The following is a 16,084-nucleotide window of genomic DNA, read 5'->3' as shown; positions in this document are numbered from 1 at the left end:
GACTACGTAGAAAACTATGTTTGAATGTAAGTAATGCTTAAAGGAGGGCAGAGTAGATAATATAGATTTTCTTCCCAGGCTTATAGCAGCATAGCGGCGGCAGCAGCTAAAGCACCAGCACCCATTCCGACGGCAGCCTTGACGGCACCATTTTCAGTTTGTTGAGAAACGGTTTTTGGAGCTTGGATTTGGCCATCGGTAATTTGAGAGATGACAGAAGCAGCGCCAGAACTAGCAGTGGAAGCGGATGTGGAGGTGGAAGCCTTGGTGGATTCGGTGGTGGAAACAGTTGTAGAAACCTTGGTGGATTCAGAAGCGGAAGAAGAAGAAGCAGAAGTAGAAGCAGATTCTGTGGTGGAGGTGGAGGAATTAGAATCACTTGGAGAAAAGTCTGGAACGACTGAACCGGTTTTGCTGGTAGGTCTGATGGCAATACCAGTAGCGTCGCTAGATTGCTTGGAAGAGAATATGTAAGAGGAACCATCTTTGACAGCATAGAACCCAGAGGAAGTCTTGTAGTTCAAGTAGCTGTTTTTGATGGAGAAGCCTGTAGTAGCGTCGCTTTCGGAACCTTCCTTTAGGGAACCATCGTCACTGACAACAGCGTATTTGCCGTCGTCAAATTTCAACTTACCGTCATCGGTGACAGTAGCGCTTAAAGAGTTGCTACCACCACCTAGCTTCAAAGCGCCGTTGTCACTGTAAACACTCAAGTATTGTAAGTCGGAACCAGAACGGATACTTAGCAAACCGAATTCTTCAGAGTCGGCGGCGACCATCTTGGCCAAGGCTAACAAAGCGACAGATAAAGCAGTAGAAAATCTCATTGTTGTGTGTGTTTAAGGTTGTTATGAATATAATTAGTTGGATTGATTATTTTTCTTTTCACCTTCCAACCATGAACAACGCTAAAGAATATTGGGAAGATATTTCAAGATTGGCCTAACATTATATAGTCAAAATTTAATCTTTGTGCAAGAGAGACCAGCAAGTCATACATGCGGGTGCAAGTTGGCTACTATGTCGTACAAAGATCCTAGCACGTATATTTTCTCAGCATGTTTTTGCTTTTGTTGTTGTTTTGTGGTATCTTCGAGACGTTTTCACAGAGAGGTTTTCCTCCATTGGGTCAAACCTGCACGTCCAGACGCGGACGGACCCGTGGACCACCGGGTGAGGGGGCCCTTTTTCGCCCAGAAGCTGCTACCGGTAGGCTATTTTTAGTTATTACGTATGTTTGGCATCTTGGCTACTGCAAAACCGCGCAGCTAGGTGTCGTTGGTTTTCTCGCCGTGGGAAAAAAACTGTTTATTTTTGGGGTTCTCAGAGAGTTAAAAAAAGATTGACCACATTGTTTCCCGTCACGATTTGGGACATTTGCTTCCCTTTTCGTGTCCTTGGCATCTGACGCACTTGATAAAAAATCGGGTTTTTGAATTCCTACAGGAGTAGGAGGTAGGTTCTGTGCATCCACATTCTTGTACTGAAACATATTTTTTTCTTTGAATATAATGGCATGCCAGTGGTGGGGCGTTTGCGCTGGTGGTGCACAGGAGATGCAGAATTGTGGTCTTGGGACAATAAATGAATAACGCGGGCCTTTTTCCCTACTGCTGTCCCTGTTTCCGCGCTGTTATAGAGCAAGGCTTGCCCGAGTTTGTGTAGGTAAACAGCGTAAAACACTATTGTCCGCTCAGCACCCTCATCTTCTTTGTAGAGGTCAATACGTGGGCCCACGTTTTTGGAGCGCGGTCGAGATTACATACTCCCTTTTACGTAATATCAAGGCTAGTCTACCGGTGCGTGTCGCCCGATCGTGTGCGTGCCAGTGTGTTTTGTGGGCTGGCGCTCAACGCTTGCAAGATACGGCAATGTGTCTGGAAAACTTGGGCATACGGACCAACCTGTTTGACTGTCAGTCAATTCTTAATGACTTTTTGGGCCCATAATGAGGTACATTTACGGTCACGCGGCGCTATGAAATAAATACAACTAGAGCATATTCAAGTGGGGAAGGAGAAAATACATATAACAATTCGTCACTAACCAGCCGGCTTAACTTGCCGCACATTCTTGTGGTATCTGCACTTTCCTAGTCTCTCTGGCCAGAGAACGGACGGCCAAAAAAAGGGAAGGAAAAAGAAAAAGAGAAATGCCCAACATTCTTGACGGCAAGAGCGCTCTGAAACAAGACTGCATGCTAGTTTCTTTTTCTTTGCTCGTGCATGGTATGGTGTCTACCTAAAAGCGCGCTGAGAAGGAAAATCATCCTGCATGGCCAAGACTAAATTAAAAGTGAGTGTCCTGATCACGTGCGGTTCGTGTTCTCGAGGACTTACCGCCTGCCGGATGCAGCAGCATTCAATGGACTAAGAGAAAGAGATAGGTAGGGGTGGCGAGTATACGGAACACAGGGGACTGATGTAGAAAGTGTTTTTAAGGGTATCAAACCAGTTTAAATATCAAAAATAATTACTTAAAATTGTATGTAAATAATAGCATTACTTTAACGAAGGTAAAAAGGAATCAAACACTTACTTAGTATAACCGAAAATTTTTGAATAAGTTAAAAAAAGAAGCCGTGTATTGTATCGCAGAAAATCAGTAATTCTCTTACAACAACATAGCAGCGGCAGCTAGAGCACCGGCACCCATACCGACAGCGGCCTTAGCAGCACCATTTTCAGTTTGTTGAGAAATGGTTTCGGTGCTGGAAGCAGAAACGGTTTCAACGTGGGAAGAAGAAGATGGAGCAGCAGTGGTGGATGGAGCGGCAGTGGTGGATGGAGCAGTGGTGGTAGCAGTGGTAGCTTGGATTTGACCATCAGTAATTTGAGAGATGGCGGCAGCAGATTCAGCGGCAACAAAGTTGGCCAAGGCGACGAAAGCGACGGAAACGACAGTAGAGAATTGCATTGTTTGTTTAGATATGTAGCGAGTGTGATGAAGTTATATGTTCTTGCTGACTACTAACAATAGAAGAGAGAATAAGAAGAATTAAGGGGGAAACTGAATTGCAAGAGAATAGACTGTTGAAGGTGTAGGAAGGTAGGGTTTATATATGATTTCGTGAGTGTTGTTTTTTTTTTTCTGATTTTTGGACATGGCCCTGTTTTAGTTTGGCCTTAGTCTACGGTTCCCGAAATGTGCTTGTACAAGAGCAATAATACGAAAGGGGAAATCCAAGAAAGAGGAAAGAGGATGGTTCCAGATTCTCTGGTTTGTAGGCGCGAAATTTCCGCTGTGGCGACATGCTCCTATTTACGTTCGCCATTCTTGAAGGCCGGAAACCTATCATATGGCCCGATCCGGTCACGGCACTGGGTGTTGTGGGCTCAAAACGCGCGCAGACCACGCCTCGCGGTCTTGGCCGGGCCCCACCTAGTGCCTGCGGAGTTGCCCTTCGGAGCTAAGGCGGTTTGTGTGGTTGTTTACCTCGGCTACTCTGGAGCCGAGGTCCGTCTATTTCCGGTGCTCCATGCCTCACTGTGGTGCCGATCGTTTCATTGTTGCATGTGTGACGTAGCGACGCAAGGCAGGCGCGGTGAGGGAATTGGACACGGACGCGATCGCGACTCTCTTCTCTTCTACATCGGTCGTTGAGAGCGTGGTTGCAGGGGAATGCTTCAAGTCATGTGTCTGCTCGGAGTTGCTTGTTCGTAGCGTTAATAAGTTGTTTTAGGCGTTGACCGCTATTCATAGTTTGCTGCAAGGGGTCCTGCTCTGCCCTGCCCTCTTGCGAAGAGAAGGGTTATCAGACAGCTTGGGAACAGTAGCACTAAGAAAGGATTTGGGCAGACTGCGCTCTTTCTTGGCCAGCGCAAAAAAGGGGAGACGGCAATCGTATTCGCTGAACCGAACGGCACCATACGTCTGTCTGCTCTACCAGCTGCCGGCTTTACATCTGTTCTTGTGTCTGTAATTATGTTAGTGTTAGTGTTAGTGGTTAGTGTTAGTGTTAGTCGATGAGACGCATGCACGTATACATTAGCAGTAGCCCCACTTCTTGAAGTTATGGCGGTAGGTCGCAGATGATGAGCGGGTCCCATGTCTGAAATTGCCGGTATGACCAGCGGTAGCTTAGCATCTTTTTTCTTGGCCAAGATTTTGTTTGTTTACTTTTCCGTACTATGTTTACCTTGAAATTGTGTCAAAAACTTTTTTTTCTTCAAAATCAACTGTCCCCTAACAAAAGGTTAAAACGAATCAGCAGTAATAACAAAAAGCTGAACCAGTGTATGTGCATATCATCTTATACAGTTTCGTTAGCGCATGCTTCAAGTATATCAATAAAACTATACAGGCGGCACGACTTTGCCTATTACGTTTTTCACTACAAGAGATTCCAAGAAAAGCGGATTTTCAAACTCATTAACTTCCTCGAACTTTATTTTGCCTAGCTTCTCTAACATTTCGTCTACTAGGTTGGGATCACTGCCGTATAGTAGGGAGCTATCCATAGACGAACGCCGTACCAGCTCCAAGTGCATCGGGAAATACCACATCGACGCTTCCTTGACATGCGACGGGGCCACGAACATCTTACCGCTGTGTAAGCTTATTAATCTGGACAGTAGTATCACGTCGTCCAGCGAGTTCGTATACACTCCACCAGCTTTGGCATTATACGTCAAGCGATGCGTTCGCAAGTGTACCATGATGTCTAGTATGTACCGCTTCACGTTGGTCCCTACAAACACATCGTCTAAATTTGCCTCCTCGTCCACCACAACAGACCTCTTATCTGCGGATTCTTGTTCCTCTTCTTTCGTGGCTTCGGTGTTGTTGGTGGCCCTCGTACTTATGCTTGATTCAGAAGAACTATCGAAATTTAAGTGGGGCGGCGCACATGCAAACCAAAACTTGTKCTTGAGCCAGCCATCTATATGTATGCATGCGGGTAGAAAGACTCGTGTCTTGGCGGTTGGTTTACTTGCATCATCTCCGTCTTTGGTTGCGCTTGAAGGCGGTGTTTGATTACTCCAGTGAATGACCCCGATAAATATTCGTCCTGATTGCGCCCTTTCGCTAGATATTTCAGACTCTCTCATAACTCTCACTAACTTGGCCTGGTCTGGTAGTGAAAGTGAATTGACGTCTGGAATAATAACAATCTCAAAATCCTGAATGTGCGTAGTTGCTAGTGAATCCAAGCTTTCGGTTGTTGAATTCATGATTGTGACCCTCATCCCCGCAGCGGGGTACATTTCGCCGATCGTCGTCTTCAGCTGTATATCGCAGGCGCTGGGCATTGGGGAAGCCAATTTTTCGTCTGCAACGTCATCTCTGTACATACAGAGAAAGCTCTTTCGAGCGGTAACAGAAAACTTCAAACAGGTCCGGAAATCCGGCAAACTATGATCACCCATTACTAATACTGTTTTCACCACCCTCACCTGACAATACCGCTCTCTACCATATCGTAACCGCTGTACACAACTGCAATGATGTTTTGAATGGTATGTCATCAAGCCCTTTGGGACCTAGAGGCTTGTCATTACGCACGTTCGATGAAATTTTTTTTTGGTAGTTAGCTCATCGCAATAGTGAAAAAAAAGAAGACAATGCATACAATACGTAGTGACAAGAGCATCAAGTTACAGGCCACCAGGTACGCCAGCAAATTCTCGAGAGCCCGTGAAATATAGAAGCAACCGAAAGATGGCTAAGCTAGTGCATGATGTTCAAAAAAAACAGCATAGAGAGCGTTCTCAAATAACGAGTCGTACCAGATATGGTTTCTTAGAAAAGCATAAAGACTATGTAAAGCGTGCACAAGATTTCCATAGGAAGCAGTCCAGTTTGAAGATTCTCAGAGAAAAAGTGAAAGAAAGAAACCCAGATGAATACTACCATGCTATGCATTCGAGAAAGACAGATGCAAAAGGGCTCTTAATCACCTCACGTCACGGTGACGATGAAGACGAGTCTCTTTCCATGGACCAAGTCAAATTGCTCAAGACACAGGATAGTAACTATGTGAGGACGTTGAGACAACTAGAGTTGAAGAAACTGGAAAAAAGATCGAAGGAGCTGATGTTCAAAAGCAGTGGGAATCATACAATATTTGTTGATTCCCGAGAAAAGATGGAGGATTTTGCTCCAGAAACGTTTTTCAATACCACTTCTGAGATGGTGAATAGGTCTGAGAATAGATTAACCAAGGACCAGTTGACCCAAGATGTTTTGAACAATAAGAGCGCCTCATCAATAATGCCCAAGGAATCACTAGACAAGAAGAAGTTGAAAAAATTCAAACAAGTAAAACAACATATACAGAGAGAAACCCAGTTGAAACAAGTCCAACAGAGAATGGACGCTCAAAGAGAACTGTTGAAAAAGGGTTCAAAGAAGAAAATCGTGGACTCGTCAGGGAAGTCTTCTTTTAAATGGAAGAAGCAACGTAAGCGTTAGGGCGTTATCAGCTATTCGATGGGCCCTTGTATTATACAACTCGTCATATCAGTTCTCATTTTTCATATTTTATACTCTTTTTAATTCATATAGTCTTTGATATATACTTTTGGTGCCTTTGTGCCGTGAAGAAAAAAGGATTTTGAGACACCGGAAAGAAAAGAACCCCTCTCCGATTTCGAATATATAAGACAAGGTTTGCCAAGAACTCCCTTTTTGAGAAATACTATGGATCCCAACTAAAGAAAAAACAAATACGCAATGAACAAGTATTTAAACTCCGTTGTAGACCACTTCTCGGAGTGGTCGTCTCGTATCTTTAGGGCCAATTCGTCAAGCACGAGCCAAGGTGCGTCGAACAAAGAACTAGAAGAAGTTTTTGAAAAAATTAATGCTATAGTCGAAAACCATAACAACGGCTTGGCCACTACCTTTGACAAGATATCGTATCGTGTGGCCCACAAGATCACACACCTAGTCGAAAGCCATTCTTTAGCATTCAACTATGCTACCCTAGTTCTCATTGCCAGTGCTTTGGTCGTTATTGGTTCATTCACGTCCATATCTTCTATTCCGTTTACCGCTTTGCCTCCTACCAGGGAACACCCGTTGTTTGACCCCACTGATTTCGATGTAGATCATGATTGCCATGTAATTTACCATGAGAGTGACGAAGACAAAAAGAAGAAGAAAAAGAGCAAAAAGTTCTTTGATATGATGGATGAGAAACATGCGATTATACTTCCTTTAACTAGTGGTTGCACTTTATTAGCTTTGTATTTTGTTATTAAGAAGCTACATTTGAATTGGTTGAGATACGTGGTTAAGATTTTGAATTTTAACATAACACTATTGAATATACCAGCAGGTACATTTGTCTACTCATATTTCCTTAATTCTTTTTCCAGGAATATATCGCATATGACTTCTTGGAACCCCTTGACTGTTTTGCCAAGGTACCGTGTAACCATTGCTGACGATAACGACGATCTAAACAAAATAGGCGGGTTCGTTACAAATTTGAACTATAAAGATGGATTAACTAACTCGGCTGTTCACCAAAAGACCTTGACTGAAATCGAAAAGGACCACTGGATGAAACATTTCTATAGAAGGGAACTGATTAAACCCAAAGACGTCAAGTCGAAAAGACAAATCAGTAACATATACCTGAATAACGCACTTATCGTTTCATTTGTGCTCTCCGTAGTCGCCACTGTCTACTTTTATTTGTCTCCTAACAATTGGCTAATATCCAATGCAGTGAGCATGAATATGGCAATTTGGTCCATTTCTCAATTAAAGTTGAAGAATTTGAAATCCGGGGCTCTAATTCTTATTGCATTATTCTTCTACGACATTTATTTCGTCTTTGGTACTGACGTGATGGTTACGGTTGCTACGAACCTTGATATCCCAGTAAAACTAAGCCTGCCAGTTAAGTTTAACACTGCCCAAAACAGCTTCAATTTCTCAATGCTCGGCTTAGGTGATATCGCTTTACCGGGTATGTTCATCGCTATGTGCTACAAGTATGATATTTGGAAATGGCATCTTGATCACGATGACACTGAGTTCCACTTCTTGAATTGGTCATATATTGGCAAGTACTTTATCACAGCTATAATTAGTTACGTTGCTGCTTTAATATCCGCCATGGTATCGTTATCTTTATTCAATACCGCACAACCAGCTTTGTTATACATCGTTCCTTCCTTGTTGATTAGTACTATAATGGTGGCATGCTGGAACAAAGACTTCAAGCAATTCTGGAATTTCCAATATGACACGATTGAAATGGATGAGAATTCGAAAAAAACTGTGGAGAAAAAGGAAGACTCCATGACTTATTCGACCTTTATCTTGTCGGAGTACTACGATGACGCTGACAAATATGCTCTGTTTGTTGATGATTTAAACGAGAATAATGATGAAGATGAAGAATTTGTACAAGACGAAGATTTAAACGATAGTTCTGAAGAAGAGCTCTCTGAATATGATTTATCGGATGACGAATTCTCTTAAACAATAAAAAGGAAAAAAAAAACCGGCTGCTGTCCCTACGCATTTAGGGTTGTATTTATTTTCTAAACTAGGACAATGTGTAAAACCCTTTTCATAACTTTTATTTGTATTATTGTTTAATTAATTTTTATTTCATGTCTGCCTTCTGTCTTTCTGCTTTACCAAACCAGTTCTTGTACATCGATTTTTTGATATTTTTACACAATTAAGTAATGTCTATACAAACTTCATACACGTCCAGCATTTCTAATTACTCTTTCCACATCATTATTAAACTTTTCAAAAGCTCTATCGGAAGTAGTGTTTGAATTCTTGCTTCTCCTCTTTACAGTGATGATCGTTGAAGCATTGGGCAGAGTGCTGATTTTGATTTTAAATTTAAAGTTCCCTTTTACAAATTTACAATCGTATTCCACACCTTTTTTGCCAAATTTGTGATCCAAGTTTTTCAGCTGATAATCGATACTATTCTTGTTGAATTCATTCAATGTCAGTATGTGCGCATCGTCAAATGAAATTTTAGTTACGTGATTTTTGGATATCTTTGTTCCACTATTATGAGATGAGAAATTATGTAATAGCTTGACGAACCAATTTTTTTTATCATTAGCGGGCGCTTCTTCAACTGCAGATTTATTGGCACTTTTAGAAGTATTTTCTAGACCTTTAGTATTTGCAGCGGAACCCGATCTCAAAGCAGGCTCTTTAGCAGATTTAGTAGGCAAGGGTTTTGGAACCTTTAAATGGTTATTTTCTGTGGCGTCAACATGCCCTTCTTTATTAGTATCATGCGATAAAGAAACGTGTGCAGGTTCCTCGTCTATTTTGCTAGCGAGGTTAGTGGGTTCCTCTTTTATTTTCTCTGAACCTATTCTCTTGGATTCTTCCTCATCTTCATCAAATAACATTGTCACTCTTTGCTTTGGGTTAGTGTTCTCCTCAGAAAGCTTTGAATTTTGGTAGTTTAAACTTGATGCAAGCATATCAGCCTGAGACGTATGTTCATCTTGATCTTCCTCCAAATCCTTGAACATTGACTGCAAACTTTGGGAAATGCCTAACGCATCACTATCACGACTACCACGTGCGGAAGAGAATCTCTTTTGCACATGTGGATTTGGTGGCTTTTCTGGCGATAGTTGAATTTTGGAAAGTATTTCTTCAGTGGTCTCTCGAGGAATGCCTGCATTATTATTGTTCCAATAAAGGCTTACTCTAACATTTGTTGCTGGTGTAAGAACGTTTGTAGTTGCCAATGTATCGATAGATACGGCCTTTCTATGTACACTTCCTTGTGAATCGCTCTCTGAAGAAGATGTATTCAATGACCCCTCATCGGAGGGAGCATCCTCAAAAATGTTAATGGCCCCTTCATTGTGTGTACCTGGTGCATTGTAATCTAGAATATTATTAGTTTTGCTATTAACCGCTCTGTCTCCTTTTGGCACGTAACCAGCTAGTTCACCTTTTTTATCTTTTGTAAAAGAAGATATTTTGGGTGATGCACCAGTCGTATTATTGCTCGAGCCACTATTTATTACTTGAATTGCGTGCGCGGTGAAAGTATTTGTCGGTATTTCCATCGCAAACGTCATATCTGAGATTTCATCTAGGTCATTGCTCAAATACGATCCAGGTGAGCTTTGATTACGTTTGATCGATAAATTAGTGTTTAAATTAGATCTTGGTGTCAAAGATATCTTAGTGGACTGTTTTCGCAAAGGATACGATATCGCTACACTCCTAGATTGATTTTGAGGTATGCTTAGGTGCTTGTCATTGTCTTCATCAGCAAGCATTTGGCTAAGATTTTTAAACGTCATAGAGGTGTTTAAAAGAGTTGAAGGTAATGACAACATTGGCTTGTGGATCGTACTAGATTCTGCTAGAACACTAGGATCTGTTGAATCTGTTGCTACCGTGGTTGAAGGAACACTTGAACTTTCGAATGTGTTATCTAACGTTTTATTCGAGTATTCATCCGCGTTGGGTCCATCCCCAAACAAGGACCCGCTCTGGTGGGACCAATGGGAAGGCGGACCTCTTTTAGGTTTCAGTCCCTGCAATAACGATTCGACTTTCGAATTCACCGGCTGAGAAATGTTACGACGAGGGTCTAGAGATAAAGAAGGTTTACCTTTGACACCAGGTAAAGACTTTACACGCTGTCCTTGGGTTTGAGTAGATTTCGGTGGTGAAAATAGTTCATTCTTTTTCCGAGGCTGGGCCTTATGGTTCTGTTTTTCCATTGTTAACTTTTCACTTTTGAAAAAGTCATTGTTAGCTTTATTGAACGAGCTCGTGATATCTGAAAGGACTGCTCTTTCTGATTTTTTACTTTCCATGAAAACTGAATTAGACGGAGCACTTTCTTCCTTAAACACAGAAAATGATGAAATCTTTGAATTCTCTTCCAACTGGTTATGTAGAATATTGGATAAGTCTTTTTCAATCTTGGTTGAACTTTTTTCTGGCCCTTCATTCTCTTTATTCATAGAAACCTCAACGTCCATAGTAATACCTGTTGAAATTTTTGTATTTTCACTCCACGGTTTTGGAAGATCTTTCTGTTTTTCGTTATCCTCTTCCTCTTCAAGAATCTTATCTAAAGCATTCCCAAACAATATTTGATCACATAAGATTTCGAAGTCCGAGTCCGATTCCAAAGAATGCGGTTCAGATTTATTCGTATGTCCAGTTTCCGGTATCTTGCTAGGAAGGGGTTCGTCGAACACCAGTATATCGTTCAAGTTCAAGGAACGTTTCGAAATCGACTGTAATGAGTACAATGATCTCTTTGACGCCGAATTTTGCAAGGTTCTTCTTACAGTGGTGTTTGGGGTTATATGGTTCCTTGAGAGTGACTTAAGTAAGGACTTATTTGATGGGGACGCGTGAATTGCCTTCTTTGAGAGTGAATATCTTGAAGGCGATTTTGGCAATTGGGGTAGAGGCATTGTGTTTTCGTGCATAGTTTCTCTAGAAGTTGAAGCTGATAATGACAGTTTGGAACTCGATAGGCGTAGCGATTTCCTCGAACGTGAAGAGATAGTAGAGAAAGAGTTGCGGAAAACTCTTGATGAGGAGGCGCTAAATATAGGTATAGCAGGTGGTAGAGTTGGGACTTCTGCTTCATATTTGTCACTTCCTGGTTGGCTGAGGGTATTGATACTAAACTGAGATTTTTGCGCAAGCACTGGAGCGTTCATTTCTGTGCCAGCGTTAGTACTGGTTTCCTCATGATGATTGAATTCTGGTGTATTTTTCGAGCGAGCTTCAGAAGAATGTAAAGTTTTCACGTCAATATCGCTTCTTGAGTTTGCAGAATTTGGAAGCTCCAAAGAGCTCTCTATTTTCGATTCATTTATACTAGTTTCTTTCGCGGCCTTCTTGTTTTCGCTTTCCAGAGACAATGAAATCGAGTGACGCTGCTTATACTGCAACAGCAGTGAATAGAATAGCTTTTCCTCTGACATTGGCTTTTGAAGTAATTTGGCAGTAATTAATTCACGTGAAACTCCATGCCAAAGAATTTGCAAACTCCTTAAAATGGATTCATCGATTTCGTTTTTTGTGTGTAAAGTTACAATGGAGGGCGAAACGTTGTCCAATAAGTGTAAGTCTGAATTGGATTTTCCTCTCGTCATGTTGTCCCCTTTCATTTTTCTAAGCATTTTATTAGCGGGCAAATTATCATATTTCTTAATAAGAGGATGTTCTAGTATTTCCTGAGTGGTTATCCTTTTTTCTGGGTCAATCACCAAAATTTTGGATATTAAATTACGAGCTTCAGCAGATAAATTCATGGGCATTTGATATTTACCTGATTGGACTTTTAGTAATAGCTTTTTGATGTTGTCATCGTTGAAGGGTAGATGCCCAGTCAACAATGCAAATAGAACGATACCGCAGGACCAGACGTCGCTTGGACCACCATGGTACGGCCTACCCATGACAATTTCAGGAGAGGCGTAATGTGGAGAACCACATGAAGTCTTTAAAAGTTTGTTTGGAAGTTCTAAAGCTGCCATACCAAAATCTGCAATTTTGATCTTTCTATTTTTTTTATCTAACAACAGATTTTCAGGCTTTAGGTCACGGTGGCATATATTGAAGGAGTGACAATAGGAAACACCTTCGACTATTTGCTTAAAGTAATGGATTGCTTCCCTTTCAGGTAGTTTTCCCCTTGAGACTAAATAATCGAATAATTCACCACCATCAACGTATTCTAGTACCAAGTATAGTTCTGATTTGTTCTCCCAGACCTCGAACAACGCCATCACGTTGGCATGAGAGATCAGCTTCATGATGACAATTTCACGTTCTATACCATATGGATTGGTTTGAGAGTGGTTGCTATGTTCCTTGGACACTATTGACGGAGAAGATACATTGGAGGTGACCATCGACGACGAATAGGAGTTAGGAACGGTTCCATTATTCGAGCGATGAACAACGGATTTTTTCTTTGGAACAATCTTAATAGCAGCCAATTGTCCTGTTTCCATATTTTTAGCTAAGCGTACTCTACCAGAGGATCCCTTACCTAGAGTTTTGCCCAGCTTCCAGGGACCCACTGTATCTCTTGATTTCCTTTTTGATGATTTTGTAGTGACGCTGACGGTTGATTCTGGCTGAGACAATCTTTTGGTAGCATCGTTTACAGATTGCACCACACGTTCTAAATGAGCAGATGACCTTTTCGGATTTGAGTTTACTTTGGCCATAGCCCTTTTAGCAGCCTTCCTTGCCAATGACGACGGGCGGCTTTTGGGCTTTTGGTTGGACTTGGATACATGGCCAGTCATTCTTCGAAATAAAAAATAATAATAATAATAATAATAACAACAATGATAATAGTAAATGAGTGAATAATAGTTGGTTGTTGGTCTATTTGTTTGTAATTTTGTCTACGGAAACGCGTTTGTTGTTGTCTTGACTTTTTTTTCCGTGTATTTCAGCGATTTTGATGGGATATCCAGCCTGCTCGATAGTCTGCTCGATACCTACTCTTGTTTCGATCGGCTATTGAGAGGCTTAGTGTACGTTGTTAACGTTGGTTCTTATAAAAGGCTTACCGGCTCGAGTGCGTGAGCAAGAAGAAATGTGTCTCGAGACAAAAGAGCGCTTGCTTATATTAAGAACACCAATAAGAAACACCACTACAAGGCTGCTTCCGCCCGTTACAGTACGCTACGGTATGTGATGAAGAATAGCTCTTGCTGTTTAGCCCAAGCAACTCAACGCGAAAAAGATCACGCGAAAAAAAAAATAGCAAAAATATTTCACAACGCGAAAAGCAAGAGATAGAGACAAGACAGTCTGGACAACCATGCTATTGTGAACGCGCGCATATCTGCTTTATTACCTCAATTACAGCCCCGCTGCGATTTTCCGGTCTTTGTCACGTATGCCCTTGCGGAAGGTGCCAAGCACTCCAGGTAGTGCGAGGCACTTACACCTCCAAGTCAATGCTCGCCAGGGCCGTGATTATTCAGCCCTTGAAGAGACGTGGATGGAGGTGCCGACCCCCTATCTCTTGCGCTTACAGGTATCAGATAAACGGTCATTCTTTCCTTTGGGCTGAGATAAATGATAGTGGTTGCTGAATTGGCTGCTGAATTGGTCAGTATCAAACTTAGGGTATGGGTTGCGGTTCTTAATTTCCTCGGAACAGTATGCACAAGAAAAGTAGGTCTGGGAGAAACGCTTATCTTGTAGAACAAAAGCTGGTGATTTGAGCTAGGGATTTTCCTAACACAGACTAGGCCTTGATAGTATTTGCGTCGCTATGGCGTGAGGTTGCAGTAACGGCAGGAGACGGTGGTCGGAGAAGATAGGGTTAAGTAAGCACATGACGCCCCTTTAATCGTTTCGTAAAACAGTGAAAATTTCTTTTATAAGCGCTTGACTTTACAAAAGTTAAGCCTTGTAACGCATACATTAGTATGCACTCTTGGCCCTTTAATAGAGAGGTTACGGTGGTAGTTCCCAACAAAGAAAAAAAACTACAAAAACAAAGCAAGGAAAAGATGGCGGAACAACGAGAAATACTAGAACAATTGAAGAAAACCCTTCAACAGCTTAGCGTTGAGCCATCCAAGAATGGCCAAATCGCGGACGAGACGCAAGAAAGGAGACACGAGGAGTTTACAGCTCGTGACCTAGAGCACAGTTACGAGGTGGCTTCTCAGGAGTTCATCGACTTCATGTACGAGAACCCCACCACCTACCATGTTATATCGTTTTTCTCTAAAATGTTAGATAAGAATGGCTTCAAGTACTTGAGCGAGAAATCTAATTGGAACGACAGCATCGGCGAAAACGGTGGTAAGTTCTACACCCTGAGAAACGGTACTAACCTTTCTGCTTTCGTCCTAGGGAAGAACTGGAAGGCAGAGAAGGGTATTGGTGCCATCGGATCTCATGTGGACGCTTTGACCGTCAAATTGAAACCTGCTTCCTTCGAAGACTTATCGCAAGGTTACGGTAGAATTGCTGTCGCTCCCTATGGTGGCACTTTGAACGAGCTGTGGCTAGACAGAGACCTGGGTATTGGTGGCCGTCTTCTTTACAAGAAAAAGGGCACCAACGAAATCAAGAGTACATTGATCGACTCCACGCCCTATCCTATCTGTAGAATTCCCTCTTTGGCCCCTCACTTCGGTAAACCGGCAGAAGGCCCATTCGACAAAGAAGACCAAACCGTCCCGGTCATCGGATTCCCCACTCCAAGCGAAGACGAGACACCCACTGATGACGAAAAGAATTCGCCTTTGGCCGGCAAGCACAACACGCATCTTTTGAGATACGTCGCCAATTTGGCCGGTTTGGAGGTGTCCGAGTTGATTCAAATGGACTTGGACTTATTCGACGTTCAAAAGGGTACCATTGGTGGTATCCGTAAGCACTTCATCTTTGCTCCACGTCTGGATGACAGACTATGTAGTTTTGCAGCAATGATTGCCTTGGTCTCCTACGCCAAGAACGTTAACACCGATGACTCGGACGCTTTCTCCACCGTCACTTTGTATGATAACGAAGAAATCGGCTCATTGACAAGACAAGGTGCGAAGGGTCGTTTGTTGGAGTCAGTGGTGGAACGTGCTACTACCGCCTTCAGCAAGAAGCCAGTTGACTTACACACTGTGTGGGCAAATTCCATCATTCTGTCTGCAGACGTCAACCATCTGCTAAACCCAAACTTCCCAGAAGTCTACATGAAGAACCATTCCCCAGTGCCCAACGTCGGTATCACTCTGTCCTTAGATCCAAACGGACACATGGCCACGGACGTTGTGGGCACTGCCCTGGTGGAAGAACTCGCACGCCTCAACGGGGACAAAGTACAGTACTTCCAAATCAAAAACAACTCAAGATCAGGCGGTACCATCGGCCCATCCTTGGCCTCCCAAACCGGTGCCCGTACCATAGATCTGGGCATTGCGCAAATGTCCATGCACAGTATCAGAGCTGCTACAGGGTCCATGGACGTCAAATTGGGTACCAAGTTCTTCAACGGGTTTTTCAGAAACTGGAGATCCGTCTACGATGAATTCGGAGAATTGTGATTTTCCAATTTTTTTCTTTTTTGATTCTGTTTTTCTCACTTTTTCATATTTTCTAAAAATACTTTTAACTT

General features: G+C 42.4%; 7 protein-coding genes across 7 annotated transcripts; 4 read left to right on the top strand and 3 right to left on the bottom strand.

Annotated features, from left to right (window-relative positions):
* Window positions 1-80: 80 nt before the first annotated feature.
* CWP1 (Cwp1p) lies at window positions 81-827 on the bottom strand (the record flags this gene model as incomplete). The annotated part of the gene is made up of 1 exon (XM_018366355.1): window positions 81-827. The coding sequence occupies one exon, from the start codon at window positions 825-827 to the stop codon at window positions 81-83; it is 747 nt and encodes a 248-aa protein (XP_018220947.1).
* A 2,317-nt stretch (window positions 828-3,144) lies between these two features.
* DI49_3278 (uncharacterized protein) lies at window positions 3,145-3,603 on the top strand (the record flags this gene model as incomplete). Its single annotated transcript, XM_018366354.1, has 1 exon — window positions 3,145-3,603. One exon carries the CDS (start codon window positions 3,145-3,147, stop codon window positions 3,601-3,603), a length of 459 nt encoding a protein of 152 aa, XP_018220946.1.
* Window positions 3,604-4,295: 692 nt separating this feature from the next.
* Window positions 4,296-5,468, bottom strand: MTC2 (Mtc2p; the record flags this gene model as incomplete). Its single annotated transcript, XM_018366353.1, has 1 exon — window positions 4,296-5,468. One exon carries the CDS (start codon window positions 5,466-5,468, stop codon window positions 4,296-4,298), a length of 1,173 nt encoding a protein of 390 aa, XP_018220945.1.
* A 193-nt stretch (window positions 5,469-5,661) lies between these two features.
* Window positions 5,662-6,414, top strand: UTP11 (rRNA-processing protein UTP11; the record flags this gene model as incomplete). The annotated part of the gene is made up of 1 exon (XM_018366352.1): window positions 5,662-6,414. One exon carries the CDS (start codon window positions 5,662-5,664, stop codon window positions 6,412-6,414), a length of 753 nt encoding a protein of 250 aa, XP_018220944.1.
* Window positions 6,415-6,675: 261 nt separating this feature from the next.
* Window positions 6,676-8,439, top strand: YPF1 (aspartic endopeptidase; the record flags this gene model as incomplete). Its single annotated transcript, XM_018366351.1, has 1 exon — window positions 6,676-8,439. One exon carries the CDS (start codon window positions 6,676-6,678, stop codon window positions 8,437-8,439), a length of 1,764 nt encoding a protein of 587 aa, XP_018220943.1.
* A 227-nt stretch (window positions 8,440-8,666) lies between these two features.
* Window positions 8,667-13,250, bottom strand: HSL1 (protein kinase HSL1; the record flags this gene model as incomplete). The annotated part of the gene is made up of 1 exon (XM_018366350.1): window positions 8,667-13,250. The coding sequence occupies one exon, from the start codon at window positions 13,248-13,250 to the stop codon at window positions 8,667-8,669; it is 4,584 nt and encodes a 1,527-aa protein (XP_018220942.1).
* Window positions 13,251-14,390: 1,140 nt separating this feature from the next.
* On the top strand, window positions 14,391-16,013 carry APE1 (metalloaminopeptidase APE1; the record flags this gene model as incomplete). The annotated part of the gene is made up of 1 exon (XM_018366349.1): window positions 14,391-16,013. One exon carries the CDS (start codon window positions 14,391-14,393, stop codon window positions 16,011-16,013), a length of 1,623 nt encoding a protein of 540 aa, XP_018220941.1.
* Window positions 16,014-16,084: the final 71 nt, after the last annotated feature.

The sequence above is a fragment of the Saccharomyces eubayanus genome, chromosome XI (assembly GCF_001298625.1).
Source record: "Saccharomyces eubayanus strain FM1318 chromosome XI, whole genome shotgun sequence".
Taxonomy (NCBI): domain Eukaryota; kingdom Fungi; phylum Ascomycota; class Saccharomycetes; order Saccharomycetales; family Saccharomycetaceae; genus Saccharomyces; species Saccharomyces eubayanus.
Note: the sequence above shows the minus strand (reverse complement) of the source record. Positions and strands in the feature narration are given on the sequence as shown.